Genomic DNA, 27,781 nt, shown 5'->3' with positions numbered 1-27,781 from the left:
TAATCAATTAATTATTTTCATGCTGTTCTGGGAAACACAGGACATCTATTATAATATGCCATTTGTCTACAGCATACCTGGTGAGAAGTGGACCACGGGTGACAAAGATACATATTATCTGAAAAGACTAAATGAATCATACCATCTTTAAACAACACAATGAGAATCCAGAAATCATTTCTCTATGACAACGACGAGGTGAAGATGCAGGAGACGCAGGTGATTCTGAACTAGAAAACAGGAACAAAGAAAAGAAGGAGATGCAAGGCAATAAAACATGGCTTTAACGTCTAATTAATCTATTTAAAGCTCATCCAATCATCCTCTTATAATCACCAAAGTTGCATTTATTTGATGCAAAACAACAACAACAAAATCCACAATATTGTGAAATACTTAATCTATAAATGACTATTTTATATTTTAAAATGTCATTTATTCATGTGTTAAAGCAGCGTATTACAAAATTAAAGCAACATAAAAAAAGTTCTGTTACTAAAATTTGTATAAACTATAAAACCTTATGAACTAAACCTAAAACCTAGTGCAGCTGCACACCTCGGTACATGTGATGCATAAGACGTTCGTTCATCATGTGTGATTATCTCCTAGTTCTCACTTCACAAAACTCATTTGGAAGTGTTTTGTCTTCATTACATGTCTGAGTGCATTAAATCTCACGTGCAGCGGCCTGCTGAGGCTGTTTTGCTCATAGTTGGCACAGAGCAGTGATTGAATATGGCAGCGTCTCCATTAGGCAGAAAAACCATAGACTTACAGCCGAATCCCATAATTCATCCTCATAATTACCACTGGCGCCGGGCACATATGGCTCCTGGAGTGCAGCGTACAGCGACGAGTAAATGTGAGCCGTCCTGCATTATACAACAAATATGCAAAAAAACCTAATATTTCAAAAGCTTCAACGGCCTTTAAACACTAGAACTCATAAGACAAAGACAAAATGCAGTTTATTATGAATCATCATATTAAGACGTGTGGCACTAGATTCTCCCATCATACGAAAACAACTGTATTTTCTCATTTGGTTCCTAAGATGCCCATACTTAGGTTTCTTTAACTTTGGGAACAAACTGACCCTAAACAATCAACGCTGACAATATAAGTGCTTTCTTTTGTTACGACAGATTTAAATGACAATATTGGCACACAACATTACAATGGTTCCAGAAGACTGGCGTTACCACAGATCTCCAAATTAATGTCAGTCATAGCGGCAGAATCAAAACTCAGACAATACCTTACATATACATAATAATCAATACTGGCATTGTGGTTAGACTGTTAATATATTATTGAACAATTATCAAACTCCCATTGTTTTATATGGATAGTATTAAGGTTAAAAGAGGCACTATAGGTATCATAAGGCAATTTTTCAAAACAAAAAATATAAAAAATATTGCATTGATAGGCTTGCTTTTCTGATGTGTTTTGTTTGATTAAATTAGGTGTGATTAACTCATCAGACACATTCAGTATGATATACGACACTGGTCACTCGATCAATCAACTGTCCATTGATCATGAGCTAGGAGTCTCTGTCCTGCATGAAACAGCCAAGCTGTGGGACAAATCAACTTGCCAAACAGTCTTTCAGGGTTTAAATGAAACAAAACTTCAACATAAGTCATCTGAGCTTATAAATAGAGGATTCACATTCAATATCACTAAATCCAAATCATTATTTTGCTCTGTTCTGCTACTTTCATTGACAAAAGAAAAAAATCAACTGACCATGCAATCCAATCTGTTTGTAAAGACAATGTTTTAGGTGATCATCTCAATCACTGAATTTCCTCCTCTACTGAGTAACCGGTAACTCAAGACAGAGTAAAGATAACACATGGCAATTGAAAGAGTTCAAAGTCAACATGAAACTTCACAGACTCTGGGATCGTCTTGAGTTTCTGCTCAGATGCAAGGTCAGTTTTATTTGCCATGCTACCCAGCATGTCCATCTTAAACTTGCAGTGCAATAGATGTTTTCTTTGGATTTTTGTATGAGATGGGGAAAAAGGCTTGTGTAAATAGACAAAATCACAGGAGTGTCAGTGTTTGTTCACTGCCATGCTGATATCTGCGTCAGTGGTCTGGGTGGAGGGGTTTCAATCCTTGGTTTTTCGGTTGTGGAGGGTCGGAGGACTGTTGGGACTGGAGGTTTGTAGTGTTTTGGAGGACACGGGCCCTAGGATTTCCACGTCAGAACGCACTCGCTGCCTTCGAGACCTCTCGAATTCTTCATCCTGGGTATAAGCATCAATCAATCAGAATAGTTTTAAGATTTTATAGGACTAAGATTTTTTCTACTTTTTCTCATTTGATTTAGACCTTTCAAAAGTTTGAGGTCAGTACAATTAATTGTTTTTAAAAATAAGTTTTTATGCTCAGCAAGGCTGCATTTAATTGATCAAAATACAGTGAAACAGTAATAGTAAAATATTATTAAAAATTAAATAAATTTGGTAATTTTTTGGGTTATTTCTGTGACATTAGCCATTATTCTAGTCTTCAGAGTCACATGATCCATGAGAAATCATTCCAATATGCTGATCTGGTGCTTGAAACATGTCTTATTATCCATGCTGAAAACAGTCGGGCTGCTTAAATATCAAGCATTTTTTAAGGATTCTTTGATGAATAGAAAAACTGGTTTACAACAGAAATCTTCTATGACATTATATATGTTTTTACTGTCCCTTTGCATAAAAGTATTATAAAATAAAATAAAACAAAATATTACTGACCCCAAACAAGTCATTTAGAAATCGTCAATGTGATGCACACATTAAAATAAGTTCTCCATGTCGACATTTCAATGTCTGAGAGCTATGGGTGTTCTACTGTAACTTCAGAGTGAAAGTGGAAGATTTTCTAAATAAATGATTTAGGAAACCATTAACCACTAACATTAAAAGTGGATCTAAAAGAAATAAAATTATAAAAATGTATGATTAGATACGTCAAATAATGGTAAACCACAGCTACTGGAATCAGAGTGGTGAAAAATGCTAATATTTTTTATTTAAACCTTAAATTAGAACTGTTTTGGTGCAAGATGAGGTGGACATGATGTCCCTTTGAGCCTGCATATGTGTGTGAGACTTACAGTGTCTGCGGTCAGTTCCTCCTCCGTTTGCTCACTGTAATGGTTGTAAAGCTCAATGTCTGACAGAGCACTCTCTGCCATCTCCTCTTCATAGTCGGTGTGATAGTCTGATTCATCTGTGGGAAAGATGGAGATATTTCCGACCCATTAGCCTAATGATGTTAGTACACAAATCACACAACACTAAATGACATCCAAGCAGAAGCCAAAAACCGATCAATATGCTGGGAATTTATGGCAACAATCCCAGAAAACAACTGGCAAATGTGATTTTAAAAGGTAAACTTATAAGGTTTAACATTGATTTACCATCCACAAGAGCTGGTTTGACTGGCTCAATCCGTGAGACGATCTCAGCCAGATCAGTGAAGGAAGCATTTGGACAGGTCACAAACTGCAAAAACAGTATTAAATTGAAGAGAGGAAGTGTTTCAACACACATTACAATTCAATAGGCCCTCTTTCAGGTGATCCGGGCTCACATTGTTGCTCTGGGTTTTGTGGAATTCCTCTTGATGTCTGTCCTTCATCATCTTCTCCACCACGCCACTCCTGCACCACACGTCAAACACCGTCTTCCCATGCTGGTAGCCCACTTCCTATATGCGCACCAAACACAATAGAAGCGCAGAACAAAGACTGAATGTTTTGAGTAGAGAAGCTGAAAAAGCAGAGGAGATAAAACTCACGCTGATCTCGTCGAACTTGCCAAACTCAAGTGTGCGGTATCTGTCGATGGGAGGTCGGATGTATTCACAGTAGTCGCTGTTCTTAACAGATTCAAGCTGTCTCACTGAACACACATAAGCCAGCCGGGCCTGGATCTCAGTCATATTCAACACCTGGAACATTTTGAATAAAATACAAAAAAAGAAGAAAATAATAGATTTTAACGTTTTCAGAAGATGTGGATGCAAAAGCGGTTGCCACAAATGTTTTCAGTGTGATTGCTAGTTAATAACATTCTTTACCATATTTTTCGGACTATAAGTCGCACCTGAGTATAAGTCGCATCAGTCCAAAAATATGTCATGATGAGGAAAAAAAACATATATAAGTTGCACTGGACTATAAGTCGCATTTATTTAGAACCAAGAACCAAGAATAGAAAACATTACTGTCTACAGCCACGAGAAGGTGCTCTATGCTGCTCAGTGTAGACTACAGGAGCACTGAGCAGCATAGAGCGCCCTCTCGCGGCTGTAGACGGTAATGTTTTCTCTTGGTTCATGTCAAATTAATTTTGATAAATAAGTTGCACCTGACTAGAAGTCGCAGGACCAGCCAAACTATGAAAAAAAGTGTGACTTATAGTCCGGAAAATACGGTATATGGCTCAGGTCGCCTTTGTATGAAAATCTATAGGATATTTTTGCTGTTTTATCATTTGTCTGGTAAAAATCATAAATCCGATAGCTAATAACATACCTCTTCTCCATTTGCAAAAGTTGCAGAATCATTCATTTGATGATGCAAGTCTTGTGTCAACATTTAATAAATCACTAAAAGTCAACACTTAAGGTTCGGTCATACAAGCTAAATTTTCCAGGCAAAAAAAGGTCTATTGTCTATTGTTAATAGTGGAGTGATATATGATGCACAGCAAATGTAGCCACACCTTTGATACAAGTACAAGCAATAGTAATGGTGATGCTTGCCTCACGTACTAGACACAACTAATTAAGTAAACATTACGCTTGGCTAATGTCTCCCTCACCTTGACTTTCTCAGCCAGTGGGTTGAGCCGTTTCCATAGCAGCCACCAGCCAGAAAGGGCGTCCCCGTAGTTGGTGAGGTTGGTTTCATCTTGGCTGCCTACATCGATAGCAATAACCACTTTAGCACCCATGGAGCGTGCCACATCCGCTGAAACGGGAAGAGAAGGCAACACCATCAGGAACAATGAACCTCCATTATTGCAAAAAGACCAAAATTACCCAATTCCTGAGATCTGATAAACTCAGTAGACTGAGCAATATCTGGCACACTCAAGTCCGCCCACAGTCTATTCACTGAATGTCATATGGAAATTGCACACAAAAATGGCTCGAACTTTCACAAAAGTTTTATTATTGGGGTTTCGACTATTTTAGAACCATCCCCCAGATAGATTTTCCAGTCTAAGTGGGCGGTCCTTGGCCAGAATGAGCCAAATAATCTTGGCCAAGACTTTATGCCATTAGTTAACTGGCTACATTATTTTAACACATGCATCTTCAAAATAGTGTGTTTGTCATGGTATACTGGGATTAGATTGCCAGGGGGTAAAGAGCTAATGTCCTACTACACACCTGGCAGGTTGTTGATGTAGCCTCCGTCCATGAGCAGGTGTCCATCTTTTGGATCACACAGTGGTGGCAGGTAACCAGAAAGAGACATGCTAGAACGCACATACCTCCACAGGGAGCCTGAGATGGAGGGACAGGAAACGTCAGACATTTATCCAGGTTAAGCAGAGGCTCATAAATGGTTTGTGTGGCAGTACTGACCATCAGTGTGCACTCTCATTGTGGAAGCAGTGATGTCTGTGGTGATGTTGAAATATGGGATCCAGAGATCCTGTAAACAAGCCAAACACATTTAAGCTGCTAAATTTGGCAGATTTTGATCCAGTGTAGGTTTTTTTGAGCCAAAAACAGCCATTTTGCTACCTCTATCTGTTTGTCCTTGAAGACTGCATTAATGCTAGAGTTAAATGAAGCACCGGAAAACATTGAAGTGACAGGGTAGGTCAAGTCCAGCACTTTCTTAAACACTGATGTCATTTCCTGCAGAGGAGGAAAGAGAAACAAAGTGAGCTTTATTGTGTCTAATTTAGGTGGCTTTTAAATGGCAAGAAAAATAAAGAAACAGATTAGAAGTTGTAAAAAGAAAGAAAGTAAATAAATCGAAAAAGGAAAAGGAATAGCATAAAATAAAGAAAAAAGAATACAAAACAAGGAAGGAAATGAAAATGAATAAGAAAAATAAAATAAAAAAATTAAGGAAAATAAAAAAGAATAGAAAAATGAACAGAAAAAGGACAAGAAATAAAAAAATATGGAAAGGAATTAAAAAGACGTAATTAAAAGAAAGGGAAAATGAATAGAAAATAGAAAAAAAATAAATAGGTTAAGTAAATGAGCAACTGAATTAAAAATTAGTAAAACAAAACAGTGAAAAAAGACTGTAAAAAGATTATAAAGAATAGGAAAAGGGAAAGAAAAGGAAAAATAAAATAAAAAATTATAGGGTAAAAATTATAAAAGTAAAGGAAATTAAAAAATAATATAAAAGAAAAAAGATAAGAAATGGGAAATCTGAAATGGAAAAGGGAACAGAAAACAATACAAAAGAAAGAAAAAGGATAAAGATATTAAAAAGGGAATAGAAAAAAGCAGCTAAGGTTCATCACAGGATTTTGAGTGTTTTACATTAGAGTGCTTTCTCACCATTGCCCACTCTCTGGCTCTGATCTTCATACTGCTGTAACTGCGGTCCTCTGCATACAGCGCGCCCATCATGGATCCGATAGAGGTGCCGCCCACCAGATCAATGGGGATTCCCGCCTCACTCAATGCTCGAATGATGCCCACCTGAGAACAGCCCCTGAAAGAAGTAAGATGTGAAGAAGGGAGTGAGGGGGCAAATAAACCCAGTGATACAAGGTCAATCTATACGAAACCTTTCTTGTTCTGTTCTATTGGTCCAAAATAATTAAATATGGCTTGATTAAACTGACAACTTGAATGAGCATTGTGTTGTTCTCTTTTTGAACAACACTATAGGGGTTTTCAACCCTAAAAGAAACTGGGCTGAGTTAAAACTATCAGTTACTACACAAAGGAAAGAAGGGAGAAAACAGCAACCAACCTTTAAACACCTCCTGCCAACCACGAAAAAGACAGAATAGACAAACAGAAGCTGTCAGAAAAAATTAAATTGACAGAAAGAGAGCAACAGAGGAAAGAGGTCAAACAAAGCCCGAGAGGGGGTGGTAAAGGGCTTTCAACAGAAAATGGCACAGTAGTGTCAACAAGAGTGGGAGTGAGGATCTGCATTCAAAATAGTGGAGGTGTTTTTTCTTCACTTAAATTTTTTAATTTTTGTTTTTTACGAGATGTAAAAAGTGAATACCTGGCTCCTCCGCCACCCAGCACCAGCGCAATGGCATTTCCCGTAAGAACACGGGCCAGACGTGAGAAATCAGAGTGACGGTCTGCGGGTTTCTGGAACACACGCTGGTACATTTCTCTCTGAAAACACAAATGCCACAGGAACTTCGATCAACACCATGCCAGATATCAGGGGCTGGTTATCTGAGCTTCGCCACTATGTTAAGACTGGCTTGAGGTCTAGTCTGACCACCTAGCGGTTAATAAATCTGCAATTGTACTCTTCAGATTCAAATTAGACTAGTTTATGTATTTCAGGAACTGACTGAAGAATAGCAAGTTATGAAAAGTCTGGGTCCATTTCATAATAAAAAAAAATATCAACATTGGTGGATCCTGGAATTGGAAATGCTCTCCATTCTCCAATCTCACCATAAAACACTCTCACTCTCACAATCTCACATGACCTTGGTCTCGAGTCAGACATTCTCAAACCATTAATAGAGCTGCCCACAAAACTCAAGTTGATAGCTACTACTGGAAAAAAGTTATTAAGAAGTTAATCTAGAACAGTGTAATTTTATTGATAACATTGTTTTGTTGTTATTCATAAAAAAAATTAATTGTCTTGATTCCCATCTCAACTATGAAGCAGATTGAAAAGAGGCCAGTTTTATTTCTTCAAGGTCTTTGTTAAAGATTTGTATGTAATTAGTTTTACTTTGTGGTTTCTTTTCTTGTTATATCCTGAACAAGACTAAGATTTGCTATGACACAAGTCATTGGAGCTCAAGGACACACCAGCAGCAGCTTGGGAAACTTGTCAGGAATATCAAGTGTCTGAAATGCATAGACTGCTAACAAATGTATACTTTAAAATGTAATAGTCATTTTTTTTCTTCACTCAAGTGGGACTGTGAAAAAATGGTGCATAAAATGTAAAAAAAAAAAAAATACAGTTATTTCAGTCAATCATGATGTAATATTGAGTGCTGCACCAATTTTGGCAGGCTCCTCCTGGAGAAGACCCTTCTGGGGCAGGACAGGTGAAGGTGCCTGGAGATCCAGCTCCGCATGTTGAGCCATTCGGCTGTTCCTTTGGGAGGAGGGCCGTCCTCGCGGTGCAACAACACCAGCTGTTTCTGCGCTCTCACCGCACTCCCCTCTAACATACGTTCCAACTGAGAGACAAAGAGACAGACAGACAGAGAGACGTCTGAATATCATCCTTTCAAAACTACACAACAGTCCATCCAAATGCATTATAATAATAAAATAATTTTCTTTAATGCAATGCACTGCATGCAGACCTAATCCATAAATGTAATAGAAATATATCCATTTCTTTCAGAAGGTCATTTTGTTCTAAAGAATAATTATTGATTGGGACGGGCCGATGTGCGTTTCAGAGAACACCCACATCCACTCTCTCCATTCTTTTCATGCGAGTACAATTACCCATTTCAGACTTGTTTAAAACATCTGAGCTTTGAGTCCTTGATTCAAGGAGCAGTGCTATAGTGGCCGTACTCTTTAAAGCCTGCAGGATTTATGATGAATAGGAATGTTGCTTAACCCCAGACCTCTGATCCAACTTCAAATGCACAGGCCTGACCGTCAAAACCCCTGGATATAATAAAAAACGCTCTCCCTCCCGCACGCAAGTGATTAATCTCTCGCTCTCTAGGAAAAGAACGGAGTAAATCCTGCAGTTCAACTGGAGTCCCGCCAACATGGTTGATTACTGCCTGTGATCCGAGCAGTTCAGCAGTGACTTACAGTACAGAAGAGTAGGGGCCATTTTTAGCTCAGTGTGTTATGGTTCAAACAACTTCATATATTTTGGGTTCAACCTATAAAAGTACCTGCCATCCTGAGCGAATGATAAATTACAGGCCCTTGAAACCCATTCCGTTTGAGTCGGAAGAGCTCTTATATTAAAGAGTTCTATTTCCAGTGGAACTCTGAATCTTGGTAATTGAAGTTTAGCACCAGTTCATGTAAGCGTTTTTCAATCTGTGATGATGTAACACCATCATACCTCTCCCACGGCTGGGTCCTGCTCTCCAAGTCCCACGATGATGATGCAATCGGCCTGTCTGATGCAGCGCTGAGTCCATGGAGTGAGTGACACATCTGTCTGATATAGGACTATGCGGTGGATGTCTTCCTGCTGCCCCAGCCAACTCGACAACCTGTACTCATGCACACTGGAGTAGAGAGAGAGAGAGACTATTTTCAGCTACTTCTCATGGTATCTGCAAATAAACTGATTTGTTCCCTAGATCTAAAAATGTAGATAAACAAATTGTTAAACTTATGCCATTTATATAAACAAGAGTCAGGTTAGAATTGTTCCATTCCTCACAGATGGAAGTTGGACAGTGAGACTACAGATAAGACTGCAATGACTAATATGATATATTGAGGTTTCAAATAACTTGAGTTATTTGGGAACTTTAATTTATGGAACACGTGAAACGCTGCAGGTTTCCACACCTTTTGACCAATGAAATGCTTCATCTGACACCATGTGAAATTCAACAAAGGCATTGCTACAAAGTCTGAGTTTCTAATGAGTATTAGATTTTATACAGATCCTATTTTTGCTAATGTGCAAGCATTACAGTCTAGAGTCCTGTTCTAGCTACTGATGAATATGTGCTGGATCCATTCTCTGTCCATCTATTTCTGCTAAACTGTCCAATAAACACGTGACGGATGAGAGCTTGTCAATATTCTTGACAGAAAGCAGGCCAGTATGAGCACTTAAAGGTTTTCTAAATTAAACTTAAACAGAAAACACCTAACTCAAACCAGAACAGAAACAAACATCAGCAACAGAGAGGAAGGGAAGATCTCATGCTGGGTTAGAGGGACAGGACTCATGTGGACTGTTTATTTATGGGGTTAATTGTGTTGTTCATTTCCATATCACAAAACTGCTTTCATCTCGCTCATCAAACGACTACTTTAATGTGAAAAAATAATAAAGATGAGTGTGGTGTTGTTTTTCAGGCAGCCGAAACACACTCTACCTAAAAATCAACATGCATTAACAGTGAATTTACATATTCTGATAGATGAAGAGGCCACATGTTTATATAAACGAATATTTCATGCCATATAAACATTGCAAACTTTTTTCTAATGACAGTTTGATACCGTACCTATCTAATGCAGCAGACCCGAGGCGCTGTTTGATGATGTCACTAGTCAAGAGAAGAGTTGGGCCTGGAAGACATAAATTTGACTCAAACCTTCTTTCCAATTGTAAACCTTATCATCTTTTTGATACAAAGCCTATTTAAATACAGCATCCTCACCGATAGCCAAGAGTGCATGCTGGAGTTCCAGGGTGAACGCAGTCAGAGGAACCTCCTCTGATACTGGGAGCACAGTGACAGTGGCCAGGTTTGAGGCAGGGTTTCCAACGTCCCATTTACTGCCAGGGGTGTGTAGAGCTGAATTGCGAGCTGGACGTTAAAAAACCAAACACAAATTAGTTACCATATTTTTTGGACTTAAAGTCGCACCTAAGTATAAGTCGCATCAGTCCAAAAATACGCCATGATGAGGAAAAAAACAAGTCGCACTGGACTATAAGTCACATTTATTTAGAACCAAGAACCCATACAAAACATTATCGTCTACAGCCGCGAGAGGACGCTCTATGTCTTCAGCAGTGTTGGGCAAGTTACTTTTAAAAAGTAATTAGTTACAGTTACTAGTTACTTCTTCCAAAAAGTAACTAAATTAGTAACTCAGCTACAAATTTTTAAAGTAACTAGTTACTTAAGAAAGTAACTATTGCGTTACTTTCAAGTAAAATTAAATTTTAAATGCTCAAACGTGACCCCACCTCTACCCCTCTTTAAAGGAACTTAAAATACATGTGCATGTTCAATTATTTATGATAAATCTGAATATTATAATGAAATGGACACTTAATACAATACATTATTAACAGAAACATGAAACATTGTACACACATCTAAAAAAAAAAGTTGCTGTGGGACAAAGTGAGACTAGCCTCCAATCAAATGGCATGTATGTAGATATTATGTTTATATAGTGGATCAATGCAAATAACAAGATAGATTTTTGGGAACTTTTGATATTTCCTTTTATTGTTTCTTTAATTTCTTGAAGGAAAAAGTAATGTATTTACTTATATTTAGAGAAGGCTACTTTTGGATTATTTGGGCTCGTCGCCATACCTGTCTCTCGTTGACTGACTGGCTTGTGTTGTTCGTTGTGTGTACTGTCCTGTCCGATGATGGGTCGTTCGCGAATGAGCGTTAGTGATGATGGATCGACTCGTTCGCGAATGAGCTTTTGATGAGTCGTTCGCGATTCGCGAATGAGCCGACTCTAAGAGCCGGCTTTTTTAGTTGAACTTCGGGAGCTGGCTCGCATATCTGAAGAGCCAACTCTATTTTTTCAAATTTAGCCTATAGAAATTAAATAATTATGTAATAAAAATTGAAATATTATATAGTCAAAGTCATTTAAAGAGCCGTTTGTGAGCCAAAGAGCCGGCTCTTTTCAGTGAGCTGAGTCAAAAGAGCCGAATTCCCATCACTACTATGCGTGCTTTCGAAAACCCGCCCAACTCTACCTCTGATTGGCTTACAATGAAATTTTACTCTACCTCAGCCAATCGTCAGCATTTATGCGCTTGTCTCGTGCTCTGCCCACTAACCAAGGAAGAACGGTAAAAAAAAGTATTTGCCTCTCGCTCAGAGATCTAGTTGGTCTGATGAAAAAAAAAAAAACAGCTTCATCATCAGTTATAGTAACGCGCCGCATTTTTTGGCAGTAACGGTAACGGCGTTATTAAGATGAGAAGAGTAATCAATTAGATTACTCGTTACTGGAAAAAGTTATGCCGTTAGTAACGCCGTTATTTATAACGCCGTTATGCCCATCACTGGTCTTCAGTGTAGACTACAGGAGCACTGAGCACTATAGAGCGCCCTCTTGCGGCTGGAGACGGTAATGTTTTCTATTGTTTCATTTCTCTCGGTTCATGTCAAATTAATTTTGATAAATAAGTCGCACCTGACTATAAGTCGCAGGACCAGCCAAAATATGAAAAAAGTGTGACTTATAGTCCGGAAAATACGGTATGTATAGTAAGTCTAGAAACCTTGGAGTTTAATCCAGGAGATGAATACATGACCACTTTTACACAAACTCACACACCTGTCAAAGGTCCATTAACTTGCTGCAGGATCTTCTGTCCAAGCAGGTGAATGAGCCTTGTAACTACCTAATAAGATCAAATAAAGAGAAAAAAAATGAATTTATACAGGCCCAGAGAAACCCTCATCACTGTAGTTTCTGGCTCTAAAGCAAATGCAGTGCGGCTGACATACCTGTGGGAATTTTCTCTTGATGGAAATGAGAGCGCCCTCAGGTAGTTTAGCCAGTTCGGAGTCCCGAACAGCATGAACAGTAGTTGCTCTGTTCTGATGGGTCAGAGCCTCCACCTGCATTCCCACACACACATTCACAAAATAATGCATGTAAACAATGCATTGATTGACTTTGAAACAATTACATCAGAAAAAATGTATTGCCTAAAATGAATAGTTTTTTTATATTCTTAATTTTATTTTTAACACATATTTGTTGTGAAGAACCTTAGAATGGACATTTCATCCCCCAAAATAGGGTGGTTCATATGACTCTAGCGTTATGTAATTTGAACTATTAGAAATGTTAAATAAATAGAAATAGTTCAGTTTGAAGTACTAAAACTGAAATGAAAATATATTAAAAGCTTTATACACATATACACATATATATACATATATATATATATATATACACACACACACACACACACACACACACACACACACACACACATATATATATATATATATATATATATAAACAAAAACAAACTTACTGTTCAAATAAACTTTTATTACAAAATTGTTTTTTTATAAAAGTGTAATAAATTAAGTAAAAAAAATTACTTGAAAAGCTTTTAAAAAAAAAAGTAGTTCAGGTTGAAATATAACTAAAACTGTCATAAAAATAAATTAAAAAATGTATTATATATATATATATATATATATATATATATATATATATATATATATATATATATTCACAAAAACAACATTACTAAATCTTAAAATAAAATAAAAGCTAGTTCAAAATATTAATAAATAGTAATAAATAATAGTATATTAATAATACTAAAATAATGCAATATAATTATTACTAATCCTATTCATACAAAGCTACACTGAAAGATGTTATTCACTAAAAAGAAAATAATAAGATCACAAGAAAATCAGGCCTTTGCTGTTGCGGGGCCGAGGCTCTGGAGTAGTCTTCCTCAGGAAATAAGAGAGGTCACCTCTTTTAAAATTAAAGTCAAAAACTACTTCTTGTCTTTAGCCTTGACAGGGTGGGTTAGTTTTTGCTGCTGGTAGGTTGTGTCTTGTTTTAAGTTGTGTGTTTTAATGAAGTGTTTTTTGATTAGACAGCACTTTGAGCTGCAGGTGAAGTTGTAAAGTGTGAATGATTGAATGAATGAATGAATACAGCTTTAATGATGAGAGAATTATCATTTATCTCACTATTTAGACATATATTTATGTTACTAAGACAAGATATTTTTGCTCAGAAAAGAGCAAAGATCTGTACTAATAAAAATCCATGACGTAGATTGAGGCTAAATTTGGATCTACAAATCAGGCCTTCATTCACATCACTCACGTCCATGGACAATGAACCACCACTGTTCTCCCAGCAATGTAACCATGGTATCAACATGGACAGGTATTCTTAGCAGCATAGGCGTCACCACAGAGACGCAAAAAGGCATCAGCCAATCACAATAAAACATTATGAATGACGAGAGAGGGGGATATCCTGGGAGATACAGAGTTTATTTTCTCTGATGCTCACATGATTAGGTGGCACAAATTTACTGAATACATCAACGCAAGTAAATGTCACCAAAGCTATTCTAAGAGATGCTGCACATAAAATAGGGCCACTTTCTATATAGTGCATACAATATGCAGCATTATGTAACATGGAAAAATATCTGATTCATCTTTGACTCATCTTAGAAAAATCTAAAGTTATGAAAGGTTATGAAACTCAAGGTACAATCATGAAAACTGATCTCAGATGCAGATTGGTGACTATACAGCTCTTTAGAATCTTGACTAAATATAAATGCTTTTATGGTAATAAAGGAGCTAAATAGAAGAGAGATAGGACAATAAGTTATTATATCAAAATATATGTTGTGCAAGTGCAATAGCTATATAGTACATATGCATGTCTGCAAAATGTCTTAATGTAAATGTAAATGTAATAGCTAACCACTCCAATGAGATCTCCTCTACCATACTCTCCAGTCAGCTCCTTTTTCCCATCCTCCTTCATGATGACGGAACGCAGGCGGCCGCTGAGCACTATAAAAGTACTGTCAGACTTATCACCCTGCCTGAGAGAGAAAAAGAGGGAGAAAGGATGGGGTCGTTTATCATAGAAGATTTATGAAATGCTGAGAAAGCTTATCTGTCTCAGCCAGAGGGGCAGAAGAGAAAAAGAAATCGCCAAGTTTATTAGATTGTATTCTGTCCAAATTTCTTACAGAGGCGACATAGGAAAAGAGGAGAGAAAAAGATCTTAACAATAGAGTTTATCTGGGAGCTCCTCTAAGGAGAGCTAGAAAACTGTTATGAAGGACATTTCATATTAATGTATACACTACACGGCCAAAACTATAAGGACATGCAAATGACACACTTATAGGTGCTTATCGAATGCATACTACAGTTCAAAAGTTTAAAAAAAACGCTTAAATTCAGCAGGGCTTAATTAATTTGATTAAAAATAGTTAAAAGCACTTGTATTATATTTATTTATTAATATATTTTAACCTGTTAACTGTCACTCACATTTTTGAAGATAGACATGAATGTGCATGATACAAACATACATTTTTATAATTCATGACTGAAAACATTTTGTAACATGATTTTGATGTGCCATTTACATGGTAATGCAATGTCTGATTTTAAAATGGGTTTTAAAGGATGAATTTTGAGATTTTATGTTTTCAAGTGATATATAACTTCTGATGATTTCTAAAATGTGATAGAGAAAAAGGCAACGAGGAAGTCTTTTTTTTAAACAAAGGTAAAAGCTCCTTTTGTAATGTAGATTTCTGAGGGTGCACTCTTGTCATAAATTCATCTATTACTTTTCCTACATAATTTTTAACAAAAGATATTGGTAAAATATATATTTGGGAGTCTTAGACCTTTCCAACTATATATAGTTTGTCAAGATTAGATTAGACTTGATTGTAATATAGTATAGTCAACGTAGGCAACATTTAACAGGTTAAAATGGAACATTACTGTGACGGTAAAGCTGCATTTTTAGCAGCCATCACTCTAGTCTTCATTGCCACATGATCCTTCAGAAAGAATTAACTTTTTTTGTGGAAACCATGATATATTTTTCAGGGTTTTTTGATGAATAGAAAATTAAAAAGGAAATTTTTTCTTTTTTAAATAGAAATCTTCTGTAACATTTTAAATGTCTTCACTGTGACTTTTGATTAATTACATGCATCCTTGCTAAATAAAATATTTCTTACTAATATCTTTTAATGGTGCTTTTAAAAAATGAATACCTGCTAATTAAAAGGTTACATTTGGCCAAGTATCACACGAAGTATACTTGTTTATATTATTAAATCTCTTTTAAGGACTACAGACCGGTTTCCTTTCTTCCTTTCATTGCAAAAACACTTGAACGAGCTGTGCTCAACCAAGTCTGCCTTTCTCACACAGAACAACCTCCTGACAGCAACCAGTCTGGTTTCAGAAGTGGACATTCAATCGAGGGCCTTGCTCTCAGTTGTTGAAGCCATAAGACTGTCAAGAGAGGATTCCAAATCTCCAATACTTATCTTGCTGGTTCTGTACACTGCTTTTGACACAGTTAACAACGAGCTCCTTAACCATGTTAACCATACTGGCAAAGGGCATCTCAAGAACTGCGCTCAAGTAGTTTGAGACTTACCCATCAGATAGGTCCTTCAAAGTATCTTGGAGAGGTGAGGTGTCCAAGTTTCAACATCTAACTACTGGGGTGCCTCAGGGCTCAGTTCCTGGACCACTTCTCTTCTCTGTCTACATAGCATCATTAGGTTCTGTCATTCAGAAACATGGCTTTTCAACCACTGCTATGCTGATGACACTCAACTCTAACTCTCATTCCATCCTGATAATCTGACGATAGCTGCTCGCATCTGTCTAACAGACATTTCTTGCTGGATGAAGGACCATCACCTTCAACTCATCCTTGCCCAGACAGAACTGCTTGTGGTTCCAACAAAACAATCGTTTCAACATATTTTCACCATCTAGTTAGGCACATCAACCATAACTACTTCAATAACAACCAGAAACCTTGGAGTTATGATTGATGATCAGCTGACTTTCTCAGACCACATTGCTAAAACTGCTCGGCCCTGAAGATTTGCATTATTCAACATCAAGAAGATCAGGGCCTTTCTTTTGGAACATGCTTTTATAACGTTCTATCACACCTTTACAATTAATCCAAAACACGGCAGCAAGATTAATTTTTAATGAGCCAAAAATAATGCACATCACACCTCTGTTTATCAATTTGCACTGGCTACCAACAGCTGCTCACATAAAATTCAAGGTATTGATGTGTTCCTACACAACCACAACTGGCTCTGCACCTTTTTACCTAAATTCGTTACTTCAGACTTATGTGCACTCTAGAAGCTTGCATTTTGCAAGTGAACGTCGCTTGATTGTGCCATCCCGAAGCAACACAAAATCACTTTTACATACTTTTAAATTAAATGTTTCCTCCTTGTGGAATGAAATGCCCAACTCAATCTGAGTAGCTGAATCCTTATCCCCAAAAAAACTAGCTTTCTAATCTTTTTGAATTTTATCTATTGTCTTTTCATTTATTATACAATTAACAAAAGCAAAAAAGACCTTTAAAACTAACTTGCTCTAATCTGATTCTATTCAATCTGTTTTCTTTTTATTTATTATATTATTTTAAAAAACTATTGCTACGTGTACAGCCTTAAGCTAACCGAGACTTGTTATAGCACTTGCATATCATTGCTCTTCTGTGGATTTTGATTGCTTCATTGTCTTAATTTGTAAGTCGCTTTGGATAAAAGCGTCTGCTAAATGACCAAATGTAAATGTAAATTTAAAGAGGTTGAAAGTTGAGAGAAAATAAATAGTGTGAAATTTTTTTTACAAGTAAATATGTTAGGAAATGAAGTGGACCTGTAGACAGCTCTCCCAGCCTCCACAGCCATCCAGTCAAGGGCAAAATCAATCTGTCTGACGAAAGGTGACATCCTTCTTACAACTGTATGAGCCACATTCAGCACCACTGTGGGCTCAGCTCGCATGATCCTGAATATGTGAGTGAATCAACATGTCAGTTGGAGAACCATTAAAACCAGCAACCAGAGTGAGTTTATGTTCATTTTTTGCCTGCCAATGTCAACAAGCAGTTAAATTCGGATTTAACAGTAATGTATTACTATGTATTATTCTAATGTAACATGGTGCAGGTGAGACTCATTGCACATGCAAATTGTGATAAATGTTTTTCAGGATTATTTTTTAATAGAAAGTTCAATAGAATGCCATTTACTTGAAAAAATCCTATTGACACCAAACTATTCAATATTAGTGTTATGTCAGATAAGAGAGACTGTGCAGAAAAAAAATCTAGACTAACATTAGAAATGTGGACTGAAAACCTACTCATAGAAGTGCGTTTTCGAGATGGACAGGAAGCTGCAGTCCCGATGTGCCCTTACGGAGAAGATAAGTGGCTCACCCGTCAATACAGCCAGCTGTCCTACCAGCTCTCCTGGGTGAGCCACAAACAGACACGTGTCCACCTCTCGGTCAATCATCCTCTGGTGAACATGCAACGTGCCCGAGATCACAAACTGCACACTTACATCCTGAGGGACACACACCCACACACAGTCAAGCAAATCATTTGGACAGAGTAACATATTAGAAAATCCATTGAAATGTCTAGCTATTCTCACTGGCTAGGTTTTAAAATCTAATGAGCTTCCAATTTAGACAGCATTTTTGGCCATCACAGGTCGTCGCCTGAAGCAAAAAGTTGACGTCAAATAAGGAAACAATATTATGCCCCCTTCTAAGTCAGTGAACAAATATAGGCAGCAAACAGGCATTCAGCTCACTGGGTTTTTAGCCATTTCATATGCATCTTCTGATGCCTGACCTGATCTCCTTGGCGAGCTACAACAGATCCAGCTTTAACTTGATGGAGCGTTACTCTGCCCTCCAGCAAACTGGGGTCCTGGACACACACAGCCCAATAAAAATATTCAACACAAACACATAAATCAATCCAAACATACATAAACCATGAACTCATATCCCACTAATGGAGATGTATTTTGACCTGCAGCGGAATAATCCCCAGCAGATCCTTCTTGGCGGCCTGGAAAATGGTGCCCACTTTACTAGGAGGAACGTCAGAGTGTGGTGCATTGTCTGTGTAGTGAATCACAGCGGACGGAGCATGCTGCATGGTCACAGTCTTCTTCAAAATGGACTAAAGAACATAAAACATAATCAAGATTGTTTGTTTTTTTAATATGTAGAGATCTATAGGTTTTGAGAGAGAGAGATGAAAACCTTGTGAACGACAGAACTGGATGGAGAGTCATCTATGGTGACACGGGCCCGTTCATAAGCCATGTCCAGGTCATTTCCTGCTACTCCTGCATATGGACACATAGGAAACAGATCAAGTTTGCAGAGTTTAGTACTAGAGGAGCCATTTTTCTGTGGAGTGAGTAAGAGTGGCTAGACAGATGGTAGGTTATCTGTTACCTGAGCTCTCTACAGGCATCGAGACCGAGCGAGACCTCCGCGCGACCGTGGATGTGTTTTCACATGAACCAGCTTGCCCTCCATCTAAGTGATGAGACATTTATATCACTCTCAAAAGAGCCAGAAAACAATATTCCTGTAAATCTGTATTTTTGTGAAAAAAGCCCCTTCTGACTTCAGGACAACTGTCTTTAGATTTAAATCAAATTCTTACAAGAAAACTAGAAGCAAAATATATTCATACATAAAGTCAGTGTTGCAAATGCAAAGTTTTGTTTTTGTTTTCTCTTTTAGTCAGGGAAAACCATTTTTTTTTTAAATGGTTCTCATCTTAGATGGTAAGGATTTTAATAATGTATTTGAATGCCTATTATGCTCACCAAGGCTGCATTTATTTAATCAAAAATACAGTAAAAACAGTAATACTGAGAAATATTATTGTAAAAAAAAAAAATATATATATTATATATATATATATATATATATATATATATATATATATATATAATATGCAGATTTAGTGCTCAAGAAACATTTATGGAGGAATTATTACTGAATTAAATTTAATGAAATGTGTGTGTGTGTGTGTGTGTGTGTGTGTATATGTAAGTTTGTATGTGTGTACACACACACACATATTACAAATATTATTGTAAAAAAAAATATATTTTATATATATATATATATATATATATATATATATATATATATATGCAGATTTAGTGCTCAAGAAACATTTATGGAGGAATTATTACTGAATTAAATTTAATGAAATGTGTGTGTGTGTGTGTGTGTGTGTATATGTAAGTTTGTATGTGCACACACACACACACACACACACACAAACACACACACACACACACACACTTCAGATCAATTTGTGAACTATTTGGACTGCACTCACTGCAAAGAACAGACTCAAAAGAATAGACGAAAATCAAACATGTACCTGAGTCTGTCAAGTTCTCTCCGGAGCTCTGTAGGTGCTCGTCTTCTGTTTGTATCTGTAAGTGGGCTCTGCGTGGGACTCTGCTGGGACTCCCCTCAGTGAGCACACTGTTGACTGTGAACAGTGGCACTGCTTGTCTCTCCTACACACACACACAATCTTAAGAGAAGACACTTACAAGCATCTAGGACACATACAACAATTGTACTTGTCTAAAATAACAGCCATTGACTGTCTGATGTCTTTCTCCACATAAAGATAAACTCAAACAAGTTACAATTACAATGTGCAGTATTCTTTTCATTTCAGAGAGATATTACAAATGTATCTATATTATAAAATTACTATTGTTTTGCATTAATAAGTGCAGTTACTAATAATATTACATGCTCTGAGTTGAGAAGCTTACAAAATGTATTTTATTAACAACAGTAACGAGCAAAATCTAATATTTATGTACAAAAGACATATATTGTACTCTTATTAAATGTACCATTATTCTTCTATAGTCTTAAATAAAACCGACCAACAACTTCAGTGATTATGTGTGATTTAGTCGCAAATTGAAGAAAGGTTTGTTTTTCAAAGCACTCTGTGACATTTTTTACTTAATAAACAAAAAAGAGTGTATAATAGTGATTTTATCATTTCAAAACAAAGGGAAAAGTATGAAATTAATGACTAAAAAGCCAATAAGTGCTCCTCTGCTGCTATCTACAGGTTATAATGGTGATTTAATGTTTTTTTTTTTTTTTTTTTCACCACAGTATATTTTAGTCATGCCATTGAAAATAACATTTAAATTGGACCGTTTAGGAGCTTTAAATTACATTTCTCTCTCAAAAGGCTATACAAACCCTGAAAAGAATAATGTAATAACACTCGCCTATTTCAGCCAAAACACCATGGTTCAAGTTAGCATTACTGCTTTGGTTTTATATGTCAGCGCTGTCTGGTCTGTTTAGAACAGAGATTTCAGGGCAGAATTTGAACGCTTCTCAGTTGATCTTGCAGCAACCTTTATTCATTGTGCTTCTCACTAGATCTTGCAGCGCTGCACAGTAACAGTGATGCGAAATCAACTTTGGTTCCTGAGTAAAGCTGTTCTAAGCTCGGATTTGTTTGCGTTGCAGTCCGAGCTGATAAACAGTCCACGCTGCACAGCTCAAACGAGTAACGGGATTTTGTTATGCTTTTGTTTGCCATTTGATGGTAAAGTATTTGTATATGTAAAGTATAAGTGCAGGTAAGCATAACATCACAAAATGATAAATGTGAGAACTGCACTGAGTTTATGCTGTGTTGTCACGTAATCTTGCCTGCTGTTGGGACTAAATTTTATTTATAGCCGATGGGAGAGCACTCAAATTCACAGCACAAGCCAAAAGTACTTCTTAAATCAAAACGAGAACAACTCCCTCGGCTTGTCCACGCTATGAGGGGAGAGTTACATGTGTGAAGGGTTGTGCTATGACATGCAGTGATGGCTGATGGGAGATTTCCACCCAGAGGGTGTTAAAGTCGGTGTCCTTTAAATAAAAGCTGTGATCTTATGATCCATGTTATTCAATCGAGCTGAGTTTTATGGCTCCAGCGCAGGAGTGATTATGCCAAAGGGGGTTAACGTAGCATGAAATAACACTGAGAGTGTGTGTGTGAGGAAAGCACATATTTTAGAAGTGATAGAGTGCGTGTGTGTGATCCTAAAAGTAATAATGCTGAGATGCACGTGTGTACTCTTTCTCCAACCTGATTAAAAAGCTCAGTTGTCAGTCCAAGGTAGTTGTGAAGTGCCAAGAAAGTGACTCTCTGCAGACGCACCATGATTATCTATACAGAGAGAAACAAGCCTCAAATTAACATTGTCATTCATGTAAATTACTATGCTTGTTTCTGTAAATAACAGTATGCAGTCTCACAAATATGTCAGTGTTTATCCAGTAAAATTACTTCTTTGCTCTTTTGAACTAAAGATGTTTAATATGCAATGTAGACAATGTAGTCTAACTTTTCACATCACTATGTTGATTAATCCATATTTTTTTTATTTTGTGGGAGCCCTAGTATTCACTTACTTGGCTACCTTGAAGAACTACCGTGTGTATTTTGCTTTCAAATAGAGCTTTAAAGATACATAGAGGATTTAAAATAAAAATAAAAAAAGAGTGTAGAGGATGGCCCATTATAACAGTGTGGTTGAGACAGATGTTCAGGAAGATAGAGGTCACATTGCTGCAGACAGCCATGTTAGAGTTCAAGCTCCTCTGTACCTGTATGACTCTGACTAGCGTCTCTGGGTATTTCTCAAACACTGACTGGAAAGCTGAGGCAGGCAGACGCAATATGGTAGACCTGACCGCCGCACGAGCAGACACAGTTTTATAGGGAGCAGGATAACCCTGAAGGAAAAGGGAAGATCCTAAATTAATCTCAGTGCACTGGAGCTGGATAAGTCGTCAGGAAGGCAGACAGAGAACTTACTGTAATGATGTCTAGAATGCTGAGCAGACTGTGAACGCTGTCCCCGGGCAACACGTCCTTCACCACAGGCTCTGTGCCATCCTAAAAGACACATACATAAAGATAATATAATAAATTTAGGGGAGGGCACTAAGTTTAATTACTCATTTGCCATTTAGCTGACACTTCTTATTCAAAGTGACCTACACTTTGCAGGGACCAGGTGAAGTAACCTGAGGTTAGTCAAGGATAAGATGGTGATTGTTCATAAATCAGTTGCTGTGGGGCTCGAACCCATAACATTTCCATAAGCAGCCCAGATCTAGAACCACTAAGATACTTAACCCAACAAAACACTATTTCATTAGTTGCCTTTTCACACTTAAAAATGGTACACTCACAGCCTTTTTAAACAGGGGTGTAATGGTACACACATTCAGTTCAGTACACATGCGTACCGAACAAATCATTCAATTATTTCAGGAAATTCAGACAATATATGCTGTTTTGGTGCTCTTTGATGTGGCATTTCATTTACCTGAATTAAGTCATCAGTGTCTAAAGCTCGTTATTTGCTAGAGTAATGAAGTTTAATGAGAAATGAATTTCTCATTTTGAGAAATATTAGACTATAAACTTCATTTTATATTCCTTTACGTAAGAGTGATGTCTTGATTATTTAATTTATGTTTAAATAAATCTTTTATGAATAAAGTTAAGACATTTTTTATTATATTTCAACAAAAAATAGAAATTGTATAATTTAGATTTATAGTTAAATAGTAAATTGAATTTTGGGCACTGTTGTTAATTGTAACCTTTATTTTAATGGCTTCCCATTATTTTAGAGTAGAAGATGAGGTAGATATTTATCCCTAAGAAATTCCTTTTTGTAATTTAATGTATTTAAAGAAAAAAAGTTTTTTCAATACCAGTCCTGCACATTTTGTATGTCTTCCTCATCTATCATACAGTCACTGTTGGAAAGGGTTCAAATAAGCAGAAGAAGCTGGAAAACCAAAGAGTGTGCAGAAGCTGGAGGATTTTTCTGAAGAACAGCAGGCAGTTGAACTGCTCAGGACCAACGAAGGGCTCATGAACTAATATCACAAAATATATATATATACATATACACACACACACACACACACACACAAACAGTATAAATGCATGTAGTGTGTGTGTGTGTTTTATTATATATTTATATATACTAATTATTCAGCATAATGTTTGATATAGTTTACATATAAATATACAGACTTCCTATTTTCCTGACTTACACTCAGAATTACAAGTAAGAAAATGTTCTTATCCTAGGGTTAAATGTAGCCTTAACTGAGATAACTTAACTAATAAGTTAATAAGTTTACTATTAAGTAAAATGTAGTAAAGTGTATTGTGCATTTGTCATGTGCATGAGTCAACTGACATTCTCTAAACAACTGGCTTCTATTATGGATTACTACTAAAGGTACTTCTAAAACTCATCCTTACAATCTCATGAATGCAAAGCTCCAGCCTTCCATCCTGAACCACATAAATGCTGTCGTCATCATCCCCGGGCTTGAACAGCCCTTCTCCCTCCTGCAGCTCCACAAATACCATGTGCCGACAAAGCTCCAAAAACAATGGCTTCTCAAAATGCCCAAGTACCCTGAAACAGATCAACATTCGACTTTAGATGAAAACCAGACATTCCATTAGGCTGAACTCTACCATGTGATCAGCATGCCGTTCAGCCGCTATCATGTGACCCCACAGGGTAGGGGTTGTTCACCTGACGTTCTTGAGCATGTAGAGCACCTCTGAAGGCAGGTTTGAGCTCTGCACATCAAATTCAGTGAGATCCGCCTCCAGGAGAGAGGGAGGGGGTTCTTTGGGCTGCAAAGTGGGCGGCTCCTTCCTTATTCGCAAGATCCTGCATGACATCATAGCAGGAGTCAAACAAGATGGACTGATCAGACAGCTCCTGACTTAAACTGTGTGGGCGATGAAACGAGATGCCACATGTTCTGTAAAAATTAGGTACGCAAGTAGCTAAACATACCTGCGTGCTATACTAAGAACTTTAGGCCTCTTCCGAGAGCGCTGCTTAGACAATGAAGAGGAGGATGGTGTCGAGGACAGGGTCTGGACCTGAAAGATAGAAATAGAAATATCAAGTGGAGGATGGAGAGCAAATAAAAATATCAGGCTGTTAGTCATACAGGTGCCACACATACAGGCCAGCCATATGTCAATTAGCACACTCTATGCTGCCCTCCAGTGGAGAAAGACTGAAGTTTTAGTTGATGTCAGTTTTAATTACACATAAAAATGAGTACTGAAGCAAATCTCAACAGAGTCAGAGTCTGAACACTCAGCTATTTATCTTGGAGCACAATTAGACTGCTGTGAACTTGATTATTAATCACCAGCTAAAACAGGGTACAAAATCACAGGTAAGCAAATGGATTTTAGTGAGGCGTGACCCACCTTTCTCATGATTTTCCTGCCATAAAAAAGCACTTTATCTCTTTTTCTGAAGCGATAGCGAGGAACACCAGACTGTTGATCTTAAAACACACACAAGCAAATAAATAAAGAATAGTAGTACATCAGATATACACATTCATACACGTTTGGTGGTCAGTGAGAATTTTTTAAAGAATTGAACACTATTATTTATCACAATTTTCAACATTGATAAAAATATAATATAGAAATAAACAGCATTTTAATCAGCATATTGATTTCTGAAAGATCATGTGACACTAAAGAATAAAGTGTATTGGCTGGGGAAAATTCAACTTTATATCACAGAAATAAATTATATTTTTCACTATAGTAAAATGGTAATAATATTCCACAGTATTACTGTTTTGTCATTAAATAAAATGCAGACTTGGTGAGCATCTTTTAAAAATGTTTACCAACCCCAAAACATTTAACAGTGTGACCATAAGACACTTAATCAAATATTAGAACTGAACAACAATGTAAAAACAACATGATGCTCAAATCAGTATGCAGTTCTTTGGACTTAAACTCTAATAAGAGTGCGAAATAATCTGTTTTGGGCACAGAAGTGACACATACTTGCCAGTTTATATCTGCGGTAGAGAAAAAGCACAGAGATTCCTATCAGACACATAGCCACCACTGCACCGATCAATACACCCGTGAGCTTGAACAGACAGAAGACACAGAAATGTATGATAAGGGAATTTATCTGATACTACATGAAAACTGATAAACATCATCCTCTACTACCGAACTTTTGATTTCACTTTCATCAAAATGTGTTTTCAGTAATAGAGCAAATACTATTGGCCAAATTGCTGCAAGAAATAATCATCTCATTAAAATTGGTGTATTGTTAAACCCACACATGATTTAAACATCTGTAATTCGTTACATAATCTGTACAGCTGATCTGAGAAACTGGAAACTGATGTGGGAAAACAGCTTTCCAGAGTAAAGGCCTGTTGTTCACACAGAGAACGATGAAAATATGGTTTTAAAAACAGTTCTAAATTCAAAGGGAAAACATAAAAATCTTTTAAATGATTAAAGATAAAAACATTGACAGCCAATCAGAATCCACCTGATATTAAAGTGCTTGAGCATTTAAAGCAGCAGACAACAAAACTGCAGCATTTACTTATAATAAACAGAACATGACCATGCACTGGTGTGGACACCAATATAGTTATTGTTTTTGGTGTGAACAGGTCTTCACTCAGAAATGAAAATTGTGTCATTAATTAGATAAGATCAAAAATATCTTAATTTGTGTTCTGAAGATGAATGAAGGTCTTATGGGTTTGGAATGACATGAGGGTGAGACAGACTTGTCATTATTGGGTAAACTATCCCTTTAATTCAGAGAACATATCGGTGAGTTTCTGTACCATGGTGGTCTGCATCCTCTCCTCCACAAACTGCTGCAAGCGGGAACGAATTTCACTCCCAATAGCCTGAGGAAATACACACCAATATACAAACAAACAGCCATTCACAAGTATGTCTATGTTTTGGTTTGAAAAAAAAAACCGCTCTGGATAAAAGACCCTTTTATATATTTATAATGCATTTACGTTTGTTCCAAATAACAATACAATTTGAAAAAAAACTCATGTGGGGTTTCTTTTAAATCTTTGTTTATTTTTTAATTCAGACTTAGAAGTTGAGCTCAGATGAGACTCAAAGAGGACGGTGCTTGCTCAGCTACTTCCTGTCTTACACAAAAACACAGGGGGGGTATATCTGATCAACCATTAATCCAACATTCCTCACCAAAACTCAAACCACTGTGATTACTTACTCGTCCTCATGTCAAACTTGTTTGTGGTCATTTTTCAAACACCATACTGTACAGTTTTTACATTTAATGGTTTAGTGGACGAACAATCAACAAAGTATGTGAACTGATAATGACTAATTCAAATGCATAACTATCCAGCTGCAACAAAAAACAAAGAGACAGTGAGATGCATGATACTTACAGGATACATGCATTGATCTTCATTCTTATTCTCACTCTCTCCCATTTCTAAAAACATAAAATCCCTCAGTTTATGGAGCTTGCATTTAGTTGTATTTAAAAAAAAATTTTTTTTTTACATGACAGATTGAGAACAAGAAAACAGTCAAAAAGCCTGAACTTTTTTGAGTAAATATGACGCTGTGTTTATGCTGTCATCGAAGCAGAATGACATGCATGTGTGTGTTATGGGCGTTGCAGATATTTAAACTGTAAACAACAACGTCAATTTTTAAAAACAGTTGAATTCTGTTTGGCTTAGACCCGTTGAACAAAAATATCAAATAAAACATACACATCTTACAAAAAAAACCCTCTTTAGCGTTTGGTTTATACGTGGAAGAGTATTATGCTAATTAGCTAGCATACAGTAGCTTACTTACTAAAGACAGCGAAATTGAAGACCGCTCCTGAAATAATCCCGTTTGAAACTGTTCATTCATGCCACAACTGCTGACTGGGTTACACTCTTGTCATTTCCACACAAATTACGCTGCATTGTAAACTTTTACAGCTCCCTTTTCGCCCCATGAAATCAAATCTCTGCTGTTGGCGTTGCCTTGACAGTCCTTCACGTAGCAGTGACGTGCAGTTTAATTGGCTACGAGGAACATCAAGGGGCCAATCAGAATCGCTGTTGTTTTACTTTTATTATTATTATTATTATTATTACATGCA

General features: G+C 36.9%; 1 protein-coding gene across 1 annotated transcript; it reads right to left on the bottom strand.

Annotated features, from left to right (window-relative positions):
- Positions 1–953: 953 nt before the first annotated feature.
- LOC127985866 (patatin-like phospholipase domain-containing protein 7) lies at positions 954–27,724 on the bottom strand. The gene is made up of 36 exons (XM_052588070.1): positions 27,487–27,724; positions 27,066–27,112; positions 26,472–26,537; positions 25,657–25,744; positions 25,054–25,133; positions 24,626–24,714; positions 24,356–24,496; positions 24,073–24,232; positions 22,600–22,680; positions 22,389–22,517; positions 21,868–21,948; positions 20,119–20,260; positions 19,170–19,253; positions 18,972–19,057; positions 18,736–18,888; positions 18,553–18,630; positions 18,054–18,259; positions 17,565–17,696; positions 14,584–14,707; positions 12,606–12,719; positions 12,433–12,499; positions 10,551–10,700; positions 10,395–10,458; positions 9,266–9,434; positions 8,223–8,405; positions 7,247–7,365; positions 6,562–6,718; positions 5,782–5,898; positions 5,620–5,689; positions 5,422–5,538; positions 4,848–4,996; positions 3,820–3,972; positions 3,613–3,729; positions 3,440–3,524; positions 3,131–3,246; positions 954–2,267 (listed from the first exon to the last, which is right to left on the bottom strand). The coding sequence occupies exons 2-36, from the start codon at positions 27,108–27,110 to the stop codon at positions 2,130–2,132; spliced, it is 4,050 nt and encodes a 1,349-aa protein (XP_052444030.1). The 5' UTR covers positions 27,111–27,112; positions 27,487–27,724; the 3' UTR covers positions 954–2,129.
- Positions 27,725–27,781: the final 57 nt, after the last annotated feature.

Source organism: Carassius gibelio, chromosome B21, assembly GCF_023724105.1.
Source record: "Carassius gibelio isolate Cgi1373 ecotype wild population from Czech Republic chromosome B21, carGib1.2-hapl.c, whole genome shotgun sequence".
NCBI lineage: Eukaryota > Metazoa > Chordata > Actinopteri > Cypriniformes > Cyprinidae > Carassius > Carassius gibelio.
Note: the sequence above shows the minus strand (reverse complement) of the source record. Positions and strands in the feature narration are given on the sequence as shown.

Coding starts and splice junctions, on each gene's coding strand:
- LOC127985866 (XM_052588070.1), bottom strand. CDS start 27,110: ATGGGAGAGAGTGAGAATAAGAATGAAGATCAATGCATGTATCCT. Junction 10,701..12,432: donor AGTTAATGGACCTTTGACAG/GTGTGTGAGTTT, acceptor TTTAACGTCCAG/CTCGCAATTCAGCTCTACAC. Junction 10,459..10,550: donor GCATGCACTCTTGGCTATCG/GTGAGGATGCTG, acceptor TATGTCTTCCAG/GCCCAACTCTTCTCTTGACT.